Genomic DNA, 25,893 nt, shown 5'->3' with positions numbered 1-25,893 from the left:
GTCTCTATTATTTTTGTCTCCCGGTTATCTTCTCAGAATATTAGCGTTTAATGTGATAAGGCGACCGAGGAGAGCCGTGTAGACTGAAAATACTGCAAAACGTTCCTAATCACTGTTACCAGCAAAATTGCATCGCAGTTTTATGCACAGTGCTTATTTGTGAAAAATCAAAAAACAAAATTTCAACGCTTTTTTGGGGGGGGTGTAAAGTATGTTATATTGTCATTTTAGGATTACACCAGTCAAAAGGATATGAACAAGCAGGCTGTCAACAGCCCTGAAACAGTTGCCCTTGGACAAATTGAAAGTGCGGGAGCTATACGGACCAGCCCCGAAAATGAGCAGCAGAACCTACCTTCAAAAGCCCCATGCCAGTTGGCCAAGGTCTCCAGATCTCTCTCCAGCGACAACAAAATCTCTCTATCTGAAGAAGCCAAACAGAACGATTTTGAGAGGACCAAAATTGGGATCTGCAAGCTCAGCAGCACCCCAGTCCAAGCCAACTCCACCACCCGAAAGGATTCTGTAGAAACCTTTCCGCTAAAGAACATCCCCAGTGCAGGAAACCAAGGGCAAGCCAATATTCTTCACTGCAAAATCCCCCCTTTGCAAAGCACAGACGGCGAAGCTAATCAAAGTCTTGGTAAGAGCACACTGGAGCAAAACAATGCCAACAGCGGTTGGGTGACCATGAGCCAGAGCACCGTGGTTCTGGGCACAGATGGGAACACTTCTGTTCTGCCTTGCAGTGTTAACGGGGTAAGTTATTTCTCTGTCGCTTTCCCCGTCTCTAAGTGAATCACATGTGTGTTGACACCATTGAGCAAAGCTCGTTGAAGTACATATGTATTTGGATTCCAAGCTCTAAATGCCTAACACAAAAAAGGCTGATTTGGGCACAGTCCAAGGGAGTAACTACTGATAATCTCTCCCTCTCAAAAGGGCCCCTTTATAGAAAGAAAATGGTGTGACTGAAATTATGCGACGGGAGTCTCTTTACTGCTGATTAATAATAATTTGTTAGCAATATGAACATGGATGATCGATAGTTCCAAGCTAATTCAAAGGCGGGTATTGAGCGGTGCCTGCCCCTAAAGCTCAGCTGCAATGGGGTGGTTCTCTTAAAATGGGCGATAAAAATGATCAGAATTTGCCTGGAACGAAATAACGAAGCTCAGAACACTTGTGGTTGAATTCGGTTGCACTTGGTCTCCTTCACGCTAGGAAGAAAAGTTTGTTTACCTAGTTTTTTTCAGGTGCACTCCCCCTTTCTGGCATCAAATGCCCAGAGATTGCCCTGCCATTCACTGGCCCCGTTTATAAAGGCTTTGCATTGCGCTATCACCTCTGCGAATGTTATTGCCTGTTGTAACGCATTGGCAGCTGTAACCAAAAACAAGAACAAAATCAGCCAGCCATTCCGCAAACCCTACCAAACCTGTCCCTGATCAACCACCGGGCTGGGACTGGTGATCAATCACTCCCTCTCAGACAACTCAATAGTTATTTAGGATCAGTGAGAGGCTCGCAGGCATTGCTGAACGATGTGAAAATGTGGCTAACGCGCACCTGACACTCTCCCCGAGCAGGGGCCTCTCCCAATGGATTATAATCTGGGAGACAGCCCTACTCCGGGGTTCAGAGCTCCTTGGTATTACCAATGCGATAGGAATGGCGCTGCGCTTTCTCTTCCACATGGACTGGGGACATTCATATTTTAAAAAGGCGGCCCGAGGTCATTCGACAAAGATCTTTTGCTGGGGTGGGGTAAAGCGGGAGAGCGAGAAGGCCTAGCTTTATACTAGACGAAAGGATGTTTCCATGCTACCAAACCGTGGTGGTGGTGGAGTTCTACTGACTCTACTGGCGAGCAGGATCTGACTCCTGAGGACCAATCAGCTCTGCCTCCCTGCGGGATCGTTCTCCTCAGAGCAGCACGATCCGCAGAAGAGCAAAGCCTCTCAGCTACAAGCCAAATATATCTAATCTGGGTTAGATTTTTTTTCCCCAGAAAGAATCGCAACAGAAATCAGTTCTCTGCCCATCGGTCAGGGGCTGGAATGAAAATTCAGGGCCCTAGAATTTAAATATCAGATACACTAGGAGAAAATTCACGGCTGTTCATTGAACTCACATGGAAGGATTAAGAAGCACTGGGCCGAATAGTTCTCGCTATCACCAGTCCCTTCTCAATTTGAAACAATGCCCAAACTGAGGTCCTCTGTTGCTTCCACTGAAATCAATGACAAAAATCCTCAACAGGAACCAGATCCAGAGCTAGGTGATTGTATGCAATGAAACCGAGAGAGCACAGAATTATTGGTGTAGATTGCATGGGGGTGGGAGGGTGAAGACGAGGAGGCTGCTTGTTATATATAGTAATATCTCTTTGTATTGGATGTTTTCTCTCTCACACCTTCCCGCAGCAGCTGGTCTGTAATAATGTCTTCTTGCGGGGCCAGCTAATTGCAAACCTGATATTTTTGTTTGATCTGAAAACAGCCATGCTGACAATGTGTTTTTCCTCTTCACCCTTCAGGATGACGATAAAGGGGATGAAAATAAAGCCCGAGGGAACTGGTCTAGCAAGATGGACTTCATCCTCTCCATGGTGGGTTATGCAGTGGGGCTGGGCAATGTCTGGAGGTTCCCGTACCTGGCCTTTAAGAATGGGGGAGGTATGGCTTTTCCTATCTTTATACACCCTGCTGCTCTTCAAGCGATACTGAGCCAGCAAATAACTTGTCGGGGCGGGGAGGGGTGGGGAAAAGGGGAGGGGGGCGAGAGGAAAGTGCCTGGGAAAAGACCTCCCCCAGCACCTGCTCTTCAAAACATAGCAACGAATATCCTGTGTCAATCAAAGATTTAGGGCTAGACCAGACCATCGTTTTTTAAAAGCTAAAATTCACTTTATCAATGGCCCTTAGAAAATAGAATGGTCTTAGCATTTTTTAGAGGAGGTGCTTTCCTAGTTAATACTGGCCGGAGACCGAGGAAATGAACAAACAGGTTGATAAAATTTGAGCAACGGATTTCACTTGACTAAGAACATTCCAGCCAAAGTACAAATAAAAATAAAATAAATATGTGAATTTAAATTCAATCGCCCAGAAGCGGTTCTAATCCAAAGACTTGGCTTTGGAATGCGAAGGTAAAATAGGAACCCAAAGTAAGTATAAAATAAGGGGAAATCTCTGCCAAATCTGAATAAAAATCAACCCTCAATAACAACATTTAGGTTGAACTGCGCATTTATTTTAAAACCCATTTCGCTACCCGAGAAATAGTAATTTTTAAAAAGTCTGAATAATGTTCAGCAAAGTAACACACACATAAAATAAATGTGACGAAAAAGCAGTGTGCAGTTCTGTGTTGCTTAAACCGTTTTATTGTAGAAAAAGCAATTTGACTTGAAAACATCGAATTCGATTAAAATAGCTTTTTCTGTTGCGTCCAACGAAATCTTACAGATAATTAGCGGGCTTTTTTTAAAAAGAAAAACAGTTGCGGTAATCAAGCTACTCTTAGACTTACCACTGTCATAAGGTAAAATATCGTGGACGCGTGTAATTGTTTAAAATACCAGAAAGACTAAAAATCCTTCAGTTTGTGAGAAGTGGATCATTCACATTTCTGCCAAAGAATGAGGCAGAAATAAGTGTATGTAAAATTATGGGTTTTATTTCGCCCCCCTTTTTAAAAAAAATCACATTTTCCGCACGTATTGGAGTTGACTGTAAATATGAGAAATCAAGGATCGTACTGAATTTGGTATTTTCTTACTGGACGAAAACATGCTTATCTTATGACAGTCAGAATCTAGGGCTTCATCTTTTCCCTATTGCACTCAAGCCGATACAGTATTTTGCCATGGAATGTGTATGTACCTGTGTGTATATTCTCTGCATATACCGAACTGTGTATTACCTAATTGCACACAATCATGAATCTTCCCCTTTAAGAGCAGTTTTCCTGCAGTCGTGAGACTAAACTCTTTGAAAGGGATCCCTAATAGTTTAAATCACTGATTTGGAAATAAACTCCAGGAATGCAACCAGTATATATTTAAACAAACTTTTATCCTCATCAGGGTAGCAGCCAAGATGAATACGTGACTTTTCCAAAGAAGCCCATTTATTGCCTTGAGATCTGGCTCACCTGCTCAGGCAGTAGTTAGTAACTGTCTATAGTGGAGGTCACGCAAATTCGTGAAGCCTTCCATACAGAGGTTCTGTTGGGAAGCCTTGTATGTACGGCATGTAATGACTCTTCCCAAGCCTTTCTAGGGTTTGCTGGCGTTAACCAATTTCCTGTTGAATACAATTGTGTTATTAGAAAGATTAAAAGAAAAAAAGACAGACAACATCGGAGAGGGACAGTGACTGGCACACTCATTGTTACCCCTTCTGGGCGAACACAACCAGCTCAGCTGTTACACAAGAGCGCACAGATGAGCATGGCTCATCTCAGCCTCGATTTAGATCCCTTGTTCTAATAATACACCAGGATCTCCGCAGAATGGGTGTAAAGTTGCCTTATCCCCCACACTGATCACTCCAGGTGGGTTGCACTAATGACTCTTGCCCTCACGCTCACCTGAGACTGGTTCCTTTCGAACACAGACAAGGAAGCAAGACACAGTTGCAGTTTGATGATGTGGGGAATTAACCCCGATTTAATTAATTAGCGTCACCACCTGCAGCGAGCCTGGTATTCATTTCTAGGCAAAATAAGAAACCCTGGAATGTGGCAAAGTATAGAAATAAATTCGTAATGCTCCTGGAGAATGAATAAGGAGCGATTCAAATGATTAGAACAGGACTTTTCTCAAGACACCGTACTAGCCCTTCTTAATGAGTTAGTCAAACACATGGCGGTGACCAGTATGTTTAAGATGCATTTACTGAAACAAAACGCCCGACAGTGTCCCCTCTAAACAAGTATGCGGTGTTCTTTTTCATAGGCTAATACTCTATTGGAGTAGGTTCTCTTAAGGCTTCCTAAATGCTACGAATCTTTGTTAACTTGAATGCTGTTTGATGCTGAGAATTACACAGTTTGAGCACTTTCTCGCTGCAGTTCAGATCTTTCTTCTCTTTCCCCCAAGGTGCATTTCTCATCCCCTACTTGATGATGCTGGCTCTAGCTGGAATACCCATTTTCTTCCTGGAAGTTTCATTGGGGCAGTTTGCTAGTCAGGGACCTGTGTCTGTCTGGAAAGCTATCCCGGCCTTACAAGGTGAGCCTCAGCCTCCCTCTCCCCATCTCCCTTCATCTTTGAGGGAACTTCTGTCGAGAATTTTGAGTTGCCTGAAGCTTTAACAGACATTTGTAAAGGACTTTATTTGGTATGGCATTGTCACTTGAACCATGCATTGCAGTCTTCATTTGACCTTGCCCTCTTTCTTAGGAAATCCAAGTAATATTTTGTGTTAGATTTCACAATTATATTATTATTTTATATAACAGATTTTGAAAAAATATAGACTGATCTGTATTCAATAAGTGACTTGCATAGCCAACACTGGAGTGTTGTTGCTGGGCCACCTGTGAAATGTTTTTTGTATGTGCAACAGCTGAAAAATGTCTTTCTGTTTGATAGGTCAGGTTTGGATATTTTACAGTCCATTGATAGTATAGGTTTGTAATCATGAATACATATGATTGTACTAGCCTTCCATCTCCTTTCTTTTTCAGGCTGTGGCATTGCTATGCTGATCATCTCTGTTCTAATAGCCATATACTATAATATTATTATGTGCTATACACTTTTCTACCTTTTTGCATCCTTTGTCCCTGTATTACCCTGGGCTTCCTGCACCAACCCTTGGAACACTCCAGGCTGCAAAGATAAAAGCAAACTCTTATTAGGTAAGTTGTGACACGCTTTTAAAAAAAATATGTTAAAGAACATTCCTTACAAGTTGGATTGGAGGACATTTTGTACCTATGAAATTTATTCGGGACTAACACTGCAGTCCTTATTTCGACAACACTCCCACTGAAGTCAGATCCTGAATATCATTGGCAGTATCATTTGATGCAGTTGGTTTAATCTTTATAATCATGCACTCTTGTCTCAGATCTGTTGGTTGAATTTTGTTTGCTTGTTTTATGTTGGAAAAAATTCAATAATAAAAAAGGCCCAAAATGACCTTTTGGCCAAAATGGATTTTTGTCAAATTTTTCCAGTTCTTCAATGAAAAACTGGAAGCTGGAAACCAAAATATTATTAGTGAAAAGTTTTGGTTTTCAGTAAAAGTTTTGGGCTTTTTATGAAAACCTACAATTTTTACCAAAAGTCAAAGAATTCACTGAAAACAGGTTTAGAAAACAGAAACAAAATCTAAAAACTGAAAATTAGTAGGGGGAAAAAATTTTTACACTTCCCACAAAAATAAATGGCATTTTTTATCAACTCTTTTTAACAGTAATATGGTAGTTGCAAGTTCCTTTTAGGTTCCTTCCATCTGTGCTTCCAATATCAGATGAATTTAGTGCATTCAGACTGGAAGTGCTATGGCAGTCACCTGCTTGTGCCGTGGAGCATTTCAATGAATCATTTATGATTAGGTATTATTTATTAAGTGCTGTTTATAAAATCTCTTTAACACAACAAATAATTTTTAAAACATTTTTTGGGAGGGTGGGGGGTAGAAGACACACGTAGTGGTTGATTCAGTACTGACAGGCTCAGTTGAGCCAGGTTCACCCACAAAGTAATCCCACTGTTTTAATTTCTAACTCACCAGGAATAAATCTTTCCCCAAATGTATGATCATTGCACAAGTTTCCTTTCTAGAAAAGCAGGCTAGAGTCACATGCTTCATTTTATGACACAACTACTGTACCATCTACCAAAACTCTGCGGTAGCCAATTTAGGGCCCTGCCCAAATTTCATATAAGTAAATGGAAAGGCTCCCATTGACTTCAATAGGCTTCAGATCTGGGCTTTTATAAAATTGATACATTCAATATTAATTGAAGTATTTACATTGATTCATATTTTTAAACAAACTTACTTTAACTATGTTTGCATCTCTATTGTGTCTGAGTCCTGAAAATATTCTAGCAAAGGAGAATGCTAGCAAGAATGGTCACTTCGTCATTACTCAATAGTGGATTTTAAGTGGCCGTTTAAGGAAAGGCCAGTTTCCAATTTGTAACTAGACTGTTTAGCCTGAGTACCTGATTCCAAGAGTTTCATTTGGTCAGGGAAAGGGAACCTACTAAGTGGCTTGTGTATCCAATCTAACTTGTTTGCATTGCAAATCTTAAAAACTCACAATACACTATGCACACAGATTCAGAATTATTTACAGACATTATTCAATACCTAATTTCAAATAACTAATAAATTCAAGAAATCCGTGACCTGTTAGTGAATGATGCACAAACTGGATAGGGAGAAAAATTAATGGAATACATTACAGCTTATGATTTATTTGCTCAGCTTTACAGGACACAATGACAACATAATAAGAAACAAGGACATTGCTTCTGAGGTTTAAACCCCCATGTTGTATGGATATAGGGCTCCTAGGCACTAGGGTAATACACATAATTTATAATAACTAGAATAATGAGATAGGGAAATTTTAATAATTACTGATCATGCACTGGAGGTCTGAACTCTTAGGATTTGATTCTATACTGTTGATGTCAATAGAAAAGGGCACTTAGGGACCAATTTCACAATGGAACCACAGGGACAATTTCAGTCCTGATGCAATCTCAGTTGTTTCGATGGAGTTGAGTGCTTATGCTAGGGTTGCAATTGATCCATAGTACAATCTGATTCATACTTCTAATGTTCTGAAGTCGGTTTTTCACCTCTGCCTGGGATCTCCAGATAAGCAGCCCCCCTTGTCTTTTCTCGCACCTAGCAAAGATAGCTGCTGAACTGTGTGCTAATTCTGTAAAGCCAATGAATGATTTTCATATATTTGCTTGAAAATTTGTAAACATTGGCCTCTTTTAAAGATGAAAATGTAAAGCATTAAACTCCCTTAAAAATATTTAATTTCCTCGATGTCAAAGAAGCCTGAGAAAGTAAAACCTGAATGCAGTGCTATGGCTTCCATTCAGCAAAGCACTCGAGCAATGTGCTTATCCTTAAGTATGAATTGCCCATGGAAGACTGTGTGACTCCTCAGGTGCTTAAAGTTAAGCATGGTCTTAAATGGGTTGTTAAATATGAGGGCATTATCTCATAAAGATATAGCACAGGGATGATCAGATCTCATTTTAAGGATAATTTATTTCTATTTGTAAAGTTAGGGAGTGCCAACTGCAGGTTTTCCTGTTGGCTTAATGTGATCAATTTCTCTGGCACATTTATCCTTCAACTTGCTCAGCAACTGTAAGGTTTTGTCTATCTTTAAAAAATAGTGTCAAGTCTTGAAAGGCCAGAGATTGGTTTCAGCTTTCTTCTACAGAAAAACAAGCACAGTTATCACTGGACTCAATTAAATTGCTCTTGTCTTTCCTGATTTCAAAAAAGTATGATTTTAATTATTAATGTTTGTCCATGTAAATGTAATTTCTTGTTAACATCTTCCAAGGTAACGTAACCATTATTTCTGTTATATGTTTGGTTTTGATCAATAGCACTGCAGGAGAAGACTTATGTGTACATGACTGCAGGGGGCTTATACCTGAAAGTACAATTGTGCCCTCTGCTGATTTTAAGAGGATAGTGCAAGGAAACCAAAAGCTTTCCAGAACTAAGCTAAACATTTATGCTGTGCAGAGTTGCTGCAGTGCAGCAAAAGTGATCTTAGGTGTCATCCTATAAAACCTACTAGGGAGCTGGTTGCAGTTAGATGTGTAGCTTAATATTTTCTGTTTGTTGCATGGATTTCAAAGCTACTTACTGTTGTGCTCATTGTGCTATGCCTCTCTAAGGCTTATTCTCATGGGAAATGGGGAGAGATGATTCTCATACATCTGTATAATATATTCTGTGTGTGTCGGCAAGGTGTATGTGTAAAGGCACACATGGTTTTAGATTGGATTGGAAGGTTTTCTTTAAATAGAAATTTTAGTTATTGTGTCTTGTATATTTGTGTACTTTGCATGCACAGATAGACACTATAATAATAATTCGATTTAAGGAAAACCTTCCAATCCAATCTAAAACCGTGTGCACCTGTACATATACCCCTTGCTCTCACCTGTGCATGCAGGCATGCACGCTCACAGGGAATATATTATACAGAAGTATTAGAATTGTCTCTCCCCATTTCCAATGAGAATAAGCTTTAGAGAGCCATAGCACTATGATCACAACAGTAAGTAGCTTTGAAATCTGTGCTACAAACAGAAAATATCAAGTTATACATCTAACTGTACCAAGCTCATAGTAGGTTTCAGAAGGTGACACCTACGATCACTTTTGCTGGTCTCCATATCCTCCTGCGGGTAGAGCTCAGGTGAACCATGGAAGTGGCAATATCATTAGAGTCTGGGGGAAGGAAGATGACAGCTCAATGCATCCTTCTTTACTGGTTGCTTTGCAGTGTGACAATATCCATTTCAGAGAAGTCTGGGTTTTCCTCTTACTATTATTTCCTTTTCCTCTCGAGCTTGGCTGTGTCATGCAATACAAATGGGAAGTGACGCCCTGCTGACAATACTTAAACAGCTATAAAATATTTTTGTATTTCATGTTTCTTTTTTATGGTCTCAAATAATTATTAAAATTGCCAGTAATTATATCTTCAGGGAGGAGTTACAGAATCAGACTCATTCTGTGTAGTGTAACTGAACATAGTGGTTTAGAATTATGTAAGTTCTGAGTTAGGGAGTTGTTGAGCTTCAGAAGATAATATGGATAAATATTGAGAGAGAAAGAGAGACTATGTCAGCTGTCTGCTGGCAATTCAGCTTGTAAAATTTATATTTCCTACTCAAATGAAATACTCTTGAATTAACAAACTTGTTTGTTTTAAATTTGTTGATGATCTTTGGGAACGTTGGCAAAGACAGTCATAGCTGTAATCACAGGGGGTTTCAGTTCAAACAAAAGTAGCTCCAGATCACATATGGATCCAGATCCAATTTGAAGACCCTTAAAGTCTGGGGGTTTTCATATCTAGAATTTATTTGTATGTTGTAAGGATAAGCGTTGATGTGACGCTTATATCGGAATCTAAAGTCACCCAGAATAGATCTAAGGTTTTGGTTTGGACCCATATGTGGCTAAGATTCAACCATATTATCTTAATTAATATTTACAGTGGTGTGTTTTGGAGTACAATTGTTTTTCATAGGTATAATTTTTGTTGGATCTCTGTCTCTGTATTTACATCTGCTTAGTGGATGGGACTCCTGGGTTCTGTTCTCAGTATTACCACAGATTAACATTGTCCTTGAATGAGTGAACTGGGGGTCAACTCTGCATTATTTGCTCACCCACCTACCCATATCTCCCATTGACTCAAGTCCCTAATCCTCTCTGTGCCTTAGATTACCCATTGGTGGAAAAAAAGGAAAACAATGCCAACTATCTCAGATGGGTATTGAGTCTTAATAAAAATTATATTTATAAAATGATTTGAGATCCTTGTTTCAAGGGGCTATAGAAATGTAACATGTCACCATTAAATAGGTCTACATGATACAGTGTATGTTCAGAGTTGTCCCCATCAGTCTTGAAAATGTTTAGTCCAGTACTTTCCTTCCTTTATTGGTACCTTTTCTTAACAGATTCGTGCATCATTGGTGATCACCCAAAAATACAGATTAAGAACTCTACTTTCTGTATGAGTGCCTATCCAAACTTGACAATGGTTAACTTCACCAGCCAAGGAAACAAGACTTTTGTCAGTGGAAGTGAAGAGTACTTCAAGTAAGACCCCTATTTGATTAGAAAATGTCAGGTTATTTTTCTGCTAATAAAGTCTTGGGGTTAAATTGGCTGGGTCATTTATAACTGGTTCCAGAAGACTGGAACTACAGCATGTGAGAACTGACCTCCAGGCATGAAGGGTAAAAAAGCTAAGTTTCAAGAGAAAAAGGAGAACCTTTTTGTTTTGTTTGTACAGCACCTTGCACAATGCGGTCCAGGTCCAGGTCCATGACTGTCTCTCTCAGGCACTGCCACTGCACATAAATAAAAAACAACAATAATTATTAATAAAAGGTATAATAAATGCAAGATGAAATTCACTGAAGCCTTTGGGGTAGATCAGAGAAACTTCTCAGCACTATAAGCAGTGTCTAATGTAGATCCTTTTATACTGGGAGAATGCAGCTTGCAATCATTGTCACTAACTTTTTGACTCTCAGGTACTTTGTATTGAAGATTTCTGGCGGGATTGAATATCCTGGTGAAATCAGGTGGCCCTTGGCACTTGCTCTCTTTCTGGCTTGGGCGATTGTGTACGCATCCCTGGCTAAAGGAATCAAGACATCAGGAAAAGTGAGAATATTTCTTTACCAGAGTAAACCAGTAACAGTACACTATGTTGCTTTAAATCCATAGCACTTATAGTTTAAGACAGTGAATCAGTTGGAAGTTGCTAAAAGCAAAAGTTTTATGGGACCTTACTGGAAGTTGAACTTTCTAAGTACCATCTCCAGGGCCAGTGGAAAACGGCAGGAAGAGATGCTGGTGTTACTCTATGGAACATTTTGAGAGGAGATGATCCCATGTTATGGGAAGTTTGTAAAGTGATCTCATTTTGAATCCAGGCCTATTTTCCTTGTACACTCAAGGTTGGAGCTGGGCAAAATGTTTTGACAAAAACCATTTTTGTGCAAAAATGCAGATTTGGTGACATTGAAACATTTTGAAAATTTGTGTTGATTTCACTTAATTGTTCTGGTAAACAATTATGAAAAAAATGAAATATTTCATTTTGATATTAAAAACATTTTGATTTTTGATTCAAATGATTTATCATTTCAAAATCTTCTTTCACTTTAAGAAAATTTAAAAAATATTAATTCTTAAAATCAAAATAAAACATTTTGTTTGACGGAAACCATTTTCTTTCTTTTTGATTTGCCAACAATTTTGAAAAATGCCATTTTTGGTTCAACTCAAAAAGATTTTTTGGAATTGCCAAGGAAACAAAACATCTGTTTTTTGCCCAGCTCTACTCAAGACTTCTGTTCACTTTAGGGGGAGTTCTTGGTGCAGGATTATGTCCCAGATGGTTAACTTAACTCGGCAGTTCTAAACTGTGGGTCGGGACCCCAGAGTGGGTCACAAACCTGTTTTAGACTTGTTGGGGTCTGGACCAAGCCCAAGTATGACTGCCCAAAGCTAAAGCCAAAGTGCAAGCCGCAACACCTGGGGCCAAAGCTCAAGGGCTTCAGCCCCGGGTGGCAGGGCTCAGGTTATAGGCCCCACACCTGGGGCTGAAGCCCTTGGGTTTGGCTTTGCACCCTCTTCCTGTCCCGCAGTTGGGCTTGGGAAGGCTCACGCTTTGGTCCCCCATCCTGGGATTGTGTAGTAATTTTTTTGTGTCGTGGTGCAGTGAATTTTGAGAACCCCTGATAACTAAATTTCAGTGAAATGTTCTATTACCATTTGCTCCTACATTCCTGATTAACTAGAAAGCCACGGGAAATTGGCACATCTTTTTGGTGGGATGTTCACTCCCAGATCTTCAGAGGCTTTAACAGTGATCCACTTCTTTTTAATGTATTTGGCAATTATGTTTCCAGGAGACTTGGACAACCTTTCATATTTCTGTTCAGTGTTCATAATTAAAGCCTCATTAACAGTTACAGTGACACTTATGCAGTTATGGGAAATGTCTATGCAATAACAATCATTTCTGCAGTCATGGAAATTAAGCAACTTCACTTCATAGACTGGGGGAATCAAGTTAAAATCTGAGTCCAGACACCCCTTGTTTCTCAGGAAACAGTCATTACAGTGTAGCTGTGGAATTTCAGACATGCCATCTCTTGCTAATTGATCATGAGAGGCACAATTTCTAACTTAAAATTAAGCCTCATTCATGATCTTGCGAGAGAACTCTATGTCAGGAATTTTTTTTCAGGCACTGCACAAATGCGTTTCCAATCAAACAGGAGTTACCCCATCCTAAACAAAGAAATGTCATTTCTCCACCAGGAAGTTAATTCTAAAGTACTGTGAAAGAAAATGATAATTCATTTACATATCAGATAAACAAAGTTAACAAGCTACACCCCAGCCGGGAAGAGAAACTTCATCTGAGATAGAAGAAGAGGAGGGCCAACCCTCAAATAAGCATCAACTGGAAAAAAAAAACATGACATATAGAGCTCTAAAAGTGAGGCTTCATTTTACTTAGAAATGCTATCAGCCGCCCCAGGTGTGGCCAGGGCTTCAGCTGTCAGCCCTGGGCAGCTGCTCTCCTGTCAGCCTGGGAAGTGGGAGAGGGATCCCCACTTCAGCACCCTCAGGCCTGCAGAGGGTGAAGAACCCTAAGGAGCAGAGGTGAGGCTGAAGGCTGCAGGGAGGGGGGCTGAAATGAAGAGGATGAGGGCTGGGGGGGGGGCTGTATTGATGATGGGGTGAGAGCTGGGAGGATAAACTGAGGGCAGTAGGGGTCGATACAGCGTTGGGGGGGGGATTGAACTGAGGTAGTGGTCATGGGGACTACGGGGCTGTACTGAGAGGGGTTGGGTGGGGAGAAAACTGCTAGGGGATTGGGAGACAGGATTAATTGCTGGACAGGAGTTGGGCAGATGTGAGGGTGAGAGCTCCTGCAGCAAAGGCCAAAAATCACCTTATCCAGTGCTTGTGGGGGAATGGGCAACGTTAATTGTCACATGCACACACCACGGGGGAGTTCAAAAATCAAGAGACTGACCTAAAAATACAATGTAATCTTTTTTTTAAAATGTCATTTTAAGGCCAATCTCATGATTTTGGGGGGTCCGACTCAGGATTTTTGATCTCTTGAAGTTGGCCATGCTGGAACCAGGCTGGGCAAGGAGAGAGAAGATCTAGAAATGAATAAACTGAGACTTGCATGTAGTAATAAAACTGGTTCTTTTAATGAACCTAGAGTGCATGGAAAAATTCTGGCTTGTCAGCACTGAAGATTGAAATTCTCCATTAGCCACAGAACAGGTTTAGTCTGGGCAGAAGTAACAAGGCTCCAGGGCCCTACCAGTCTGTCACAAGCAGATTGCCCGTAGGGTTCACTTCCTGTAGGAAAAGAGGGTCATTCAGTCTCCAAGCCACTTGAGTTCTTGGTTTCCTTACTGTGATTGGGTGTCCCCTCCATACAAGACCAGAAGGGGTCAAGGCAGCTAGATAGGCCAATTAATTGCTTAGGTTGCGCCTGGTGGAGGGGCCAGGGAGCAGGGATTAATTGGACAGCTCAGCTGGACAGGAACAGCTGGGGCTGAATAAAGCCCAGGAGCAGAGAGCAGAAAGGGGCTGTAAGGGAAGTAGTCTGCAGTTACTCTCTGGGAGAAGGGAGGTGTGTTTGGGGCTATAGAGGCAAGTAGCCTACAGTTGCTCCCTGGGAGTTGTGCAGCTGGCAAACCCAGAGAGGGGGGAGAGCAAGAAAGGTAGGAAATGCTCAGGGAAAAGCACCAAGGTATAGGATAGAGCAGACTTTGGCTGCTGATCAAAGGGCCTCTGAGCTAGAACCCAGAGTAGAGGGTGGATCTGCGTTCTCCTGCCAGCCACTGAGGAAGTGGCACAGACCAGGCAGGGGAGAGTGGACTGTCTGGGACAGTTCACCCTGAAAGACTTGTGATACCTTGGAAAGGGAGGACTATAGTGACCTGGCTCAAAGCTGCAGTTCCTGGAGCAAGAGGGGCTACAGGCTAGAGAGGGACAATAGGTGGAGAGATTGCCAGAGGAGGGCACAGCACCTGCTAGGAGCTAATCCTCAGTGGCCAAGAGGAGGCACCCTAGCAGTGAGTGGAGCCTGTGACGTCTGGAAAGGTGCCGGTTAACGTGAGTTGTAGCAATGGATTTCTATCACTCGGGTAATCTGTTCACTAGGAACTAGACGGAGACTGTCAATTAATCTCCAAGCGTTGAGTAGCCAATGTATTGCAGCATCACTCAGGGACTACTGACCTGTTCTTGACTTGAATCAGTCATTTAGGCTTAGCCTATGTGAGAAAGTTGTACCCGTTTAACTTCAATAATTTTTTAAGCTCATTGAAGTTAAACTGCTGGAAACCTCATGTGGACACTCTTACTTTGGTTGAAGAGAGATTTATTTCCGTTTAGCTTAAACCAATTCTTCAGATAAACTGAAATGAGCCTGGTTTAAACAGAAATGAGTGTCCATGAAGACTTCTGTACCAATTTACCTAAATAGGTTTAAAATGACACATTTTAAATCAGTGCAACTTCCTCATGCAGACAAGCCCTTAGAGATGAAAGGCTGGGCCATCCAGTTTTTCTAGTTACTGGGCTACCTTCATGTCTAGTGTTACTCCTCTGACATTAAAGGAGTTATACCAGGGGTGAATGGTGCCCAGGGTTTTCATAATAGTCCTGTGTCTCCAGTTGGGGTAGGGTGTTCGTTTGGTAGAATGCGCTTTTTAATCATGCTCCCTTTCAACTAGTACAAGCCAAATTCAGAACTTAAAAGCAATTTGGATGAAATAAAAGAAAGGGATGTAGAATTATCCCCTTTTCTATTTTTTATTTTTTAATTGGAAATATTCTTCTGCAAAGGCTGTCTACCATAATACGGGAAGCCGTGCACTGAATTAGGAAGATAGACAGTGGCAATCTTAGTTTTCACCTGAATTAATTAGAAAAATGGCATATTTCAGGTATCTGAAACCTGGAGCATCTTATTTTTCGTTTAATTGCAATTTTCCACTGGCCACAATCGTAAGCTTTGCAACTGCATGCTCCTTATGGATGAATAATTATTATTCAGTGAAAACAATATTCTTGTATTTCCAGTCAGATGTGTATCTATTCTGGGAATAACTCAGTGCTGCATTGTCTACTGCCAACTCAAAATCTAGGCATTTTTGAATTTTTTTTTTGGAAGAGCTTAATATTAAGATTCCTAACCAGAAACCCCTCCAAATTTGCAGTTAGTCATGACGTATTCATTTGCTATGCATTTATATCAATATTAATTATGATGTATTAATGTGCATGTTATGTATAACTGTGTTAATAATGTGCTGAGTGTTTATCAACTGAAGTTCCATGAAAAATGCTTCCAGTGTCCTTAAAGTCAATACAGATTTTTAGATTGTGTTTTTGTTAAGATGTTTCTTCCACACATCCCATGATCACAAATATTCTGTGATTATACATATTTTCATAACTAAGTGATTTAGGACATAAAATGATTACCGCACAGATTTTAAATATTTACAGCAAAATGACCTGGGACAAGAACTATTTGCTGACGAAATTCACGTACAATTTGGAATGAGTGAATACAGAAAATTGTGATCTGTTTGTAGGCTGAAAAAAGAGATGAAACAGTTTACTCAACAAATGTAATTAATTTATTTGCCCAGCACTAGATTTTATCTGGTAATTAAATTATTTTATCATATTGTCTTTTTGGCATGGTTATGAACTATATAAATGATTATGCTTTGGCACAGTTGTAACTTTATATTAATACAGCAATGAGAAAAAAACCCAACGATATGGCCCCTAGGTGCTACATGTATTCCAATGAAACTTTCCAGCAGGGGTTCCTTGTACAAAAGCTTAGGAGACAGAGAGGAGAAGGCTGCCAATGGAGTAAGAGTGAGAGCAATTGCTGATCTGCAAATGGGTTCAAGTGAAATGGAAGCTGGGAAGGTATGTTCAAAAGTCCTCTCAGTTAAGGGGTTGAGGTGGAGGATCTCAGTCCCAATAAGAGATTCAGGAGCTGCAAGATATAAAATATTTCAGTTTTTAGACCCTAAACCATAGCCTCTAGCAGATCTTGACTCATTCAGCTTTTTTTAATATGACCAACTGGAAAAACTCTACATATCAAACTATGTGTGCTGAATAATTCATAATTAAATGATAGATCAACTGTATTCAGATCATTAGATACTTAGGGCCTGATTCAAAGCTCATTGAAGTTAATGGGATTATTTTCACTGACTTCAATGAGTTTTGGATATATAATACTTAAGAGGTGCAAACAACAACACTGCAGATTTAGCCAATATTGGAAAATGACATAGGCTAGATTCTTCACCAGTGTAAGGTGGCATAGCTCACTTAATTCTCATAGAGCTCTGTTGATTTACACCAGCTGAGAATGTTTGAATTTGGTTGTAAACTCCAGCTTTTATCTCTCCTCCTTTTCCTCCTAACTATCTAGCACCCCAGCTCTCTGCACCTAATCTTTAGTTCCTTGGTTATTGCCACTAGCAAGAAGTGGTGCAAAAGTGACAGCATTGTCAGGATCGCTGGGAAATAAACCTGTTGTCTTCCCACTCCGCTGCTCCTCTGGGCTAATGTGTCTGTGTATATGGCTGGAAAATTGTTATTTCTAGGCAGTGGTGGACTACTTTTATTTTTGTCTCCTCATATAGATCCAAATCAATAACCTTTTGTGGTCTTTCTAGGTCGTGTATTTTACTGCTACATTCCCTTATGTAGTGCTCATCATCCTGCTTATCAGAGGAGTAACCTTGCCAGGAGCTGGGGCTGGAATCTGGTACTTCATCACGCCTAAGTGGGAGAAACTAATTGATGCTATGGTGGGCTCATTATTCCACTTACAACACTTTGATAGGGAAAATAAACTCATATAGACTTATTACTGTTTGTTACAAACATATCTGGAGTATTGGTGTTTGAAAATGTCGTCTGTGAAATCTTGTTCTCATATCACTAATTTATTATGTGTTTCATTAAGAGTGTTACACACACACACACACACACACACAGAGTGACTGTTGGGGTGTGTGTGTGTGTCTGTCTGTGTGGTACTTATAATGCATTATTTCATTTTCTATTAGAATATGTTATGTATATCTTAGGTGACTTCCCCCAAGCAGGGTGTTTCAGAATAGAAGTGTGATGAATGACACAAATTGGAGAAATAATAAGTAAAGAAGAGGACGGGTCACTGATACAGAGTGATCTGGATAGCTTGGTAAACTGGAAGCAAGCAAATCATTTGTGTTTTAATATGACTGAATGTAAATGTATACTTCTGGGAACAAAGATAATCCATACTTACATACTAAGTTTAGGTTAGATTTTTAGCAATCAAATTCAAGTCTGAGCTAGGGTTGGAGTTCAGGTTCGGAAAATTAACACTGAAATCAGTTCAGGTGTTGTAGCAAGATTTTTGACTTCAAATTGCTGATATCTAAGGAAATCTGCCAATTTCCCAAGACGTAAATCATCTTCACTGACACGATGTTGGGCCACTGGTTGTATCTGAAACACAGCTGGAAAATCGTTCCCTTCTGGTTATGTTTTATTGGTTCCTTTTTTTCTTCATAGCCACTTTGCTTATATTGGATTGTTTTTAACCCTGTGTTGTTGCGAGTAGTAAATCTTTTCAACTCCTCCAGTTTATACAGTGAAATAAGTGGACAGATTTCCAAAAAACTTCTGAAAATCTGTCCCATAAGTGTCCCAGTGAGAGCTGCTGGGAGTGAAGCACTTTTGGAAATATGGCCCTTATTTAGGTGCCTAAATAGTAGAGCTAGTTTTAAAACCTTTAACATTTTTAGATTTTAACAAAAATATTTTTTTTCAAGTTTCAAACAATCAAAATTTTGATGACATTTTTCAGTTAGGATAAAAACAACAATCCTCTTTACTGCTGGACACAAAACCCAACATTTGGACAAGTTTTGGTTCATTTGTGTTGAAAATAAAATATTAAAATTTTGACACAATAAAATTATGAAACATTTGAAAAATGTTGACCTGCTGTCCTAAATGAGGTGCTGCTCTCTCTTGAAAATCAGGCCACAACTGCAGTGCTAAGCACTTGAATATCAGGCCCATAAATGCATTTGAGGCCTATGCTCATGTTCTGTAGAAAATTACCTGTAATGACCTATAGCATGGACAGTGCTTGATATTTTTATTTTTAAAAGCCTTGATCCCAGGTATATTTTCATCTGATATGATGAAATTCATACCTCGCTGGTGACTGCCCACAACTCCCATTGAAACCAGAGCTGAACTTGGCTCATGGTGTCTAATTTAGTTAACACAAAGTAGAGTTACTTCCTTGCATCAAGAGGAGAAAATTCCATTTTGACTGGATTTGGGGATCTGATAGATAACCTACTGGTATTTGACTGAAGTTTTTTTTCCTCTAGATCTGCATTTTCTTTACTGAACACAGGTAAATCCATTCTGTACAAAACGGAATGGAATTTACTGAATATCTGTTTTCTATATTTGCCAAAGGTTATATTCTCTCCTCAGATAGGTGCATCATTCTTGTTCAAGCTAATGTCCAGTTATCAAATAGGCACCATCCATTTGAGGGCAGAATTTGGCCATAAATTGCTGTCTTATTAACATCAATTGTGTGTTGAGTTTATTTAAACCATTGGTGTTAACATCTTGACTGTAATGTTTAATGGCACCATTGATTTCATTAGCCTGTCCAAAGCCCTTCACTGAAGCTGACTCTCTTTTTTTCTCCTGTGCTTTCTTAGGTGTGGAAAGACGCTGCCACTCAGATTTTCTTCTCATTATCTGCTGCATGGGGAGGTCTAATTACTCTCTCTTCATATAACAAATTCCATAATAATTGCTACAGGTATGGAGAGGTTAAATCAATCAATATTATTCAAGACAGACCATTAAGTAGCTTAAATCAAAAATGTGATCTTCCTCTGATTTGTTGAAATCTGGTTGGAAAGGGTCCCCTTTTGTTGTTGTTTTTTATTTCAAAACCCACCACTCCCAAAATGTGCATTGAGCTCACCATAGTCCCTGTGGGACATTTGTTCTCATTACAAGCAGTCAGTCCCAGGATGAAAAGCAATCCAGAAAGCTGTCAAGGACTCTGGGCAGTGTCATGAAATCCAGCAGAATTGATGATCTCCCCTGAAGGGCGACTCACGATTAGAATTAGGTTAGGGTCAAGCTGTATTGAGAGATTGTGAGTGGGTAATACTCAGTTTCTACTTATGTGATTCCTGTTTCTAACAAGCTGCTTATTACTCTTGCAGTTTCATTTACACCAATGTTACATTTTTAAAAAAAATCTCCTCAAGGTCACAAACTTAGAACCTTTTCTCCCTCCCCACCCCCATCCAAAAGTCTCCTATTTCATTGATTGAAAAAGTTGTCCTTACTCAGATTAGTGTTTTCCTCAGAAAACCTATAAAAGAAATGATAATTTAAAAAGTGTCATTATTAAGATGCATGAAATGCCTATGAGAACGATTAACTCACTTGCTGTTACATTTCTCTGCCCCACCACCTTTGCTTCACTGATAGACTGCCTTCTTAAGAAGCAGTCCTTCCATCAAAGCAAAACTCCCATTGATTTCCAGAGGAGTCATTAGGCGCTGATTCAGGAAAGCATTCCTATTCGGAACAGCTTTTAAGCACATGGACTTAAGCGTATCTTCAAGTACTTTTCTGAATCAAGACATTAGATTGTAAGCTTGTTAGGGCAAGGACCTTATCTTTAATGTCTGTGAAGCACAGAGCACGTTTTTGGCACTACTTACATGGTAAGTATATTTCTGCATATCTTTAAGTCCCTGGACCAAGATTTTTCAAAAAATAAAGCTGAAAATTAATCTCCTAAATTCCTAACTAGGTACCTAAATGCATGGTCTGATTTTTCAAAAGAGCTGAGGGCACAACAGCACCCTCTGAGTTCTAATTTTAGGTTTTATTTTTTAAAAATCTTGGGCCCAGGTCTTGGATTATTAATGCTATCTGGACTCTTCTAATCTTGGAAAAACAATGCTCCAGAACATAAGGAGAACATGCAGGTGCAAAAACACAATATGTCATCTTCCTGTTCTGGTGGCTTAGTGTATTAATTAGCTAGTGGCTTAATACATTTGGAAAATATTTGCTGAACTTCAAAATTAAAGGTACACTACCAAGTTGAAAAAAAAAAAGAAAAAATTCTTACATTGTTAATAAATCTCCTCATATTAAAGCTAAAAGAAATTTCAGAAGCTTAGTGCTTTTTCACCTACTGGTTTACTTTTACATTTCACACAGCTTGGATAGTAAAATAGGGCACATCAGTTTTTCTCTTCATATAATCAGTTTTGTTTTCCAATTGGTTCATTCTAGTATGGCAAAGGCAAGTTTAATTATTTTTTAAAAAAAAATATTTTCACTTACATTTCTTTTTTTAAACTTCATGAAACCGTTTATAACTGTACCAGCCTTGCTTAAATCCACTTTGTAACACATACCCTAAATTTTGGGCCTAAAACTCTTTGATCATGTCCCTTTAACTGAAACAATGGATAATGCTTCCTACTTTCTCTTTCTCTCTCCTTTTAAGGCTTGTCCCAGCCAAAACCCTTCCTTTGGAACAAGATTAGCACACAGTGATCTCCTTCCAAACAGAATGTTATCTACCTTCAGCAGAACTGAAGAATGATCATATATTGTATTATTTTGTTTAACGGATGCTCCATTAGGGACTCCAGGATGCTGTCAGCTCAGTGTGGTTCTTGACAGCTTTCTGCATAGCTTTTTGTCTTGGGTCTAATGAGTAAATGGCAGTGAGACTGTGAGCAATTCAATGTCAACTTGGAAAAACTTTTTTCCAGAGTTTAAATTTTTGACAAGCGGCTTCTTTATTCCTTGAGTTTGAAGTGGGAGTCTGACACATGCCTGTATTAATGGCAGAATAGACATCTTAGCCAGGATGTGAGAGCTCTGAAGGGGGATCATTTGGATTCCTTCTTTATAAAGTCACATATGCTTAAAGAATAAAGCCCACTACTCAAGCACACACATCTCTTGAGGCTGTTACAACACTGTATCAAAAAGTACTTGGAAGGTGGACTAGATGTGGGGGGTTGGGGGAATGATAGAGGATATGGAAAGTTTCACACTGAGATGTCTGGTTTAAATTCAGCAAAGACAAACAGTGACTGAAAGTCCTTTCTAATGGCTGTTTGGTGACCTACACAAAATCCATTGGGCAGGTGTTTATATCACAAATAATAAAATCCCCACCATCACAATTCATCAGAGCTTTATCAGGCAGTTTCATCAGAGGAGCCAAAGACTGAAAGGGCATGAGAACAGAACGTCCTGCTTAGCCCTTGAGAAGCTCTCTCCAGAACATTGATGGGTGACATTGGTGAGTCAGTGCAGGGCATCTTGTACTGCTGCTACTGCGAATCCAAAGACTTCTGTCTGCAGGTCAGCCTGACATCTTTCACCAGCACTACATTCCCTTGAAAAAGGGGTTGGTGTGGGGTTGGATGGGAAGTACCTTTATCAATATTCTTATGACTTATGCACGTTTGTTACTTGAAGCACATATTACTGTCTACAAAGCTCTTTTACATATTAAAGCAAGCTGGCGCGTGTCTTTTTCTCCTCAGGGACACACTGATAGTCACATGCACCAACAGCGCCACAAGTATATTTGCAGGCTTTGTCATCTTTTCAGTTATTGGCTTCATGGCAAATGAACTCAAAGTAGACATTGAAGACGTGGCAGACCAAGGTACAGTATTTTCCCCCTACTTAGATCGGCTTCCAAAATGTGTATTAATGTATTCAATGATCTGTCTTTAACTGTATTGTTATTGCACTGCAAACATGCATCAGTTGGAACAGGGGAGTATGGCTGCAGTGTGCACTGGAGGAGTCCAGTTGCCATACCAGGACCTCTTGCAGAGCAATAGGCAGCAGAACAAAGCAAGACTGTGCGTTTCAGGCCCCCGGCAGGACTAATTCAGGTTAGCCTACAGAAATTTATATATACTCTAAGCAGACAGTCTGTCCCTCGATGCTGCTGCTCCTGCTCTTGCTCTACCAGGCCCAGTGCTTAAAGTAGATTGAAGAAAGTGTGTGTGTGTGTGTGTGGGAGGGTGGGGTGGGCAGGGTGTCTAGCATCACCCGCACATTTGCCTCCTCCTTCCGTCAGTTCTTCACCCTTTGCCTATGGTTTCACCTCTGCTTCTCCTGCAGTTGCTGGGATTCCTCACCCTCAATGCTTGGGGGGTCTGCAACAGGGTCCTCTCTTCCCCCTTCCCAGGATGGATGTTGCAGGGATGGAGGCACAAGCAGCCATCCCATTGCTCATACGAAGGGATGGGGAAGGAAGGAGCAGAGCTGTTGGGCTCTTTCCACTCCCTTCTCCTCTCCTGTGAGATTGGTGTGTGTGTGTGTGTGGGGAGTCCTAAGGGGATGGAGGAGAGCTCTGTTGGCTTCCTGCAGCAGCTCAAATTGGCTGCTTACAATCCAGAAGGCAGGAAAGTAGGGAAAGCTGCCTAGCAGAGGGGATTTTCTCCAGGCGATATTACAAATATGCATCCTTCAATCATCCGGCTTGCCTTTTAGAGATTTTATTTCCAAGGTCTGGGACTCGTGTTCCTGTGGTACATGTTAAGCACTGCCAGGATCCAGTAACAGTTAAAAGGGGTTGCCGATTTGGCAGTGAGATGTGAGGGCAGGGGGCTTTAAGCTAGGGGTCAGTTCAGAAGCTAAGAACATGAGGTTCTGAAATGTGGAACCAGGGAGTCGTTTGTGAGCAGGGGTGGCTAATGGAGTGGGGTGGCCATAAATTAGGAGTGGGATGGATTGGGTTGACAGAGCGCTGTGTTGTGTGTATTATATCTAAAAAGTATGGAGTGAGTACAAGTGACTGGTGAATTGGTGCTTTGTGTGTGATTGTGTATGGGACAGGGGAGGTAGGAAGGTAAGAGCTTTATTGGCCAGGACAGAGAGAAGAAGTTGAGAGGATCTTATAACAGCCTCACAGCGGGATAAATGCTATTCTCCTTTGACTTACTGTACCTGTGGGTGCTCCATGTCAGGATGTGCATGTCCCTGTACATTCCTGATCAGAGACTTATGTCAGCAGTTTCTGGGGGTCGGCACCTGCACCTTATGGATCGTCATGCTTCAGAACAAGGATAAATAGGGAGGGATGGACGCATCGCTGCTCCGGTTTCTTCTCAATTGTCTGTGGCTTGAGAGGGAGTGCTGCAGTGTCCGCTTGGTAGTTATAGAGCTTTCTTGTTTCCTTTTTCTTATTTAGCACAACTTTTGTGCTTTTGGTGGGACTTCCCCCCCATTCTTTTTTTGCCCGGGTGGGGCCTCAGTTTCAGCTTGGCCCTTGCTAGCTGTGGCCTGCATGGTTCAAGGGCCACCCTTTACCCCCAAAACTTTTGACTGAGCTTTCAGAATGCTGCGGTGGTTGTCCGAGCTCCAGCTATGTTAAGCACAAACCTTGGGACCCCTTCAGAGTTTTCCAGACTATCCAAAAGGAAAAGACCCCATTCTCCAAAAAGGAAGACAGAGAAGAGGGAAGTCATCCTCTCAACCTGGGAAAAAGGAAACCTTGCACCCTGGTATGGGTACCCTGAGGCTTCTGCCGCCTCTGGTACTGAGACCCTTGGGTCCACCCAAGAAGAGCGTGCTGCATACCAAGAAACCTTCCAGTAAGCAATCTCAAGTGGCATTGGTATCAGGACCAGAATCAGAGACTTGGAAGCTTAAGGACTCCTCCAAACCAAGGCCTCAAAGCCATTGACAATGGCGTCTCCTTCAGGCCACAGTAGAGTGTGCATGGAACACTCCGTGATACTGCCTGATGTGCTGACTCCTGAGAAATAGCATCCAGATTCACCAGAACTGTCACGGATCTTTTCTCACAAAGACCTCTGGATCCTGGAAAATCCAGAGTCCTCTCTGTTGAGGGCTACCAAAAGGGATTGTCCGCTGGTACCGACTTTTTGAAGCTGACAGGCTTCAGTCCTTCCACATACTTCTATGAAGGGTTGACCATGAGTCTGATGTGGTCACTGCCCCCATAATCTCCCATGAGCCTACTGAACCCTATCTGTCAAGGGGCACCATGAGAGATTTCCAAGTACTGACTTATCCACCTGTCTTAGCAAATCTTTCTCCGAAGGCTCGATTGCTGGCACTGATGTGTTTACTGGTCCCTCACTGGCATCCAGCATTGACAAGACCCCCTGTACTGACACCTCTTGCGCCACCACTGGGCACGTCCTGTGACTCAGATGTGTCCATACATGATTCCAACACCTTGCCCTTCCAGCCTCCCTCCCTTGAGGTACATCCTGAGGAAGAGGACACTCTTCCCCCCAGCAAACAAATGACCCGGCAACCCTGGCAATAGCAAACATGGGGTCTTGTCCCTTTTTCCTTGTGTCCCGTCACAGTGGGCTCATTGGAACTTTTGCGCCCCATATGGTGACCAGTTCTACAGCATGCCCTCATGCAGGGGACCCAATAAGAACAACAGCCACCAGTAGCAGGTCCTCTTCCACCAGAAGAACCCCCAGAAGAGCAACAGCTAGGTGCAGAGGAGGAGACTCCACCTTCTCACAAATAATCCTCTTCACTAGACAAGGCTGCTCTTCCCTCCCATCATCCTACATAGATGATTTCAAGACCTTTCAGGATCTCATGAAAAGGATTCCAGAGGCCCTAGAGATTCCACTAGGGGAGATACCAAAATCTCAACATTCTTTACTGGATATTCTACATGCCAGGAATGGGTCCCTCTACTTTCCCTAGAATCTTTGAGCAACCTTGCAATCTATTGGCATCTACCTATCTGTGACAAGAAGAACACACAGCAAGTCATAGACAGCTCCGTGGATTCACCCAGTTCACTATCAATCCAGAGACTGACTGAACTTCTGAGAAAGAAACCTAGATTCCCTTAGAATAGGCCATCTTCCACAGTTCTATCACAGTTGGTCACTTCTTCTAAATGGCTGATTTGACCTGTTGGTTGAGAGTCACAAACCATTCCCCTTTC

The 25,893-nt window shown here is 41.0% G+C and overlaps 1 protein-coding gene across 1 annotated transcript in view; it reads left to right on the top strand.

Annotated features, from left to right (window-relative positions):
- Positions 1-604: 604 nt before the first annotated feature.
- SLC6A5 (solute carrier family 6 member 5) overlaps positions 605-25,893 on the top strand; it is a 48,505-nt gene continuing 23,216 nt past the window's right edge. Inside the window, exons 1-9 of the mRNA XM_084632343.1 lie at positions 605-759; positions 2,540-2,678; positions 5,108-5,239; positions 5,698-5,871; positions 10,712-10,853; positions 11,294-11,426; positions 17,525-17,659; positions 19,592-19,695; positions 22,475-22,599. Of these exons, the coding sequence (XP_084488469.1) occupies positions 691-759; positions 2,540-2,678; positions 5,108-5,239; positions 5,698-5,871; positions 10,712-10,853; positions 11,294-11,426; positions 17,525-17,659; positions 19,592-19,695; positions 22,475-22,599 (1,153 nt within the window). The 5' untranslated portion in view covers positions 605-690. The remainder of the gene's footprint in view (positions 760-2,539; positions 2,679-5,107; positions 5,240-5,697; positions 5,872-10,711; positions 10,854-11,293; positions 11,427-17,524; positions 17,660-19,591; positions 19,696-22,474; positions 22,600-25,893) is intronic.

The sequence above is a fragment of the Lepidochelys olivacea genome, assembly GCF_965140295.1.
Source record: "Lepidochelys olivacea isolate rLepOli2 genome assembly, chromosome: 6".
In the NCBI taxonomy this organism is placed as follows: domain Eukaryota; kingdom Metazoa; phylum Chordata; order Testudines; family Cheloniidae; genus Lepidochelys; species Lepidochelys olivacea.
Note: the sequence above shows the minus strand (reverse complement) of the source record. Positions and strands in the feature narration are given on the sequence as shown.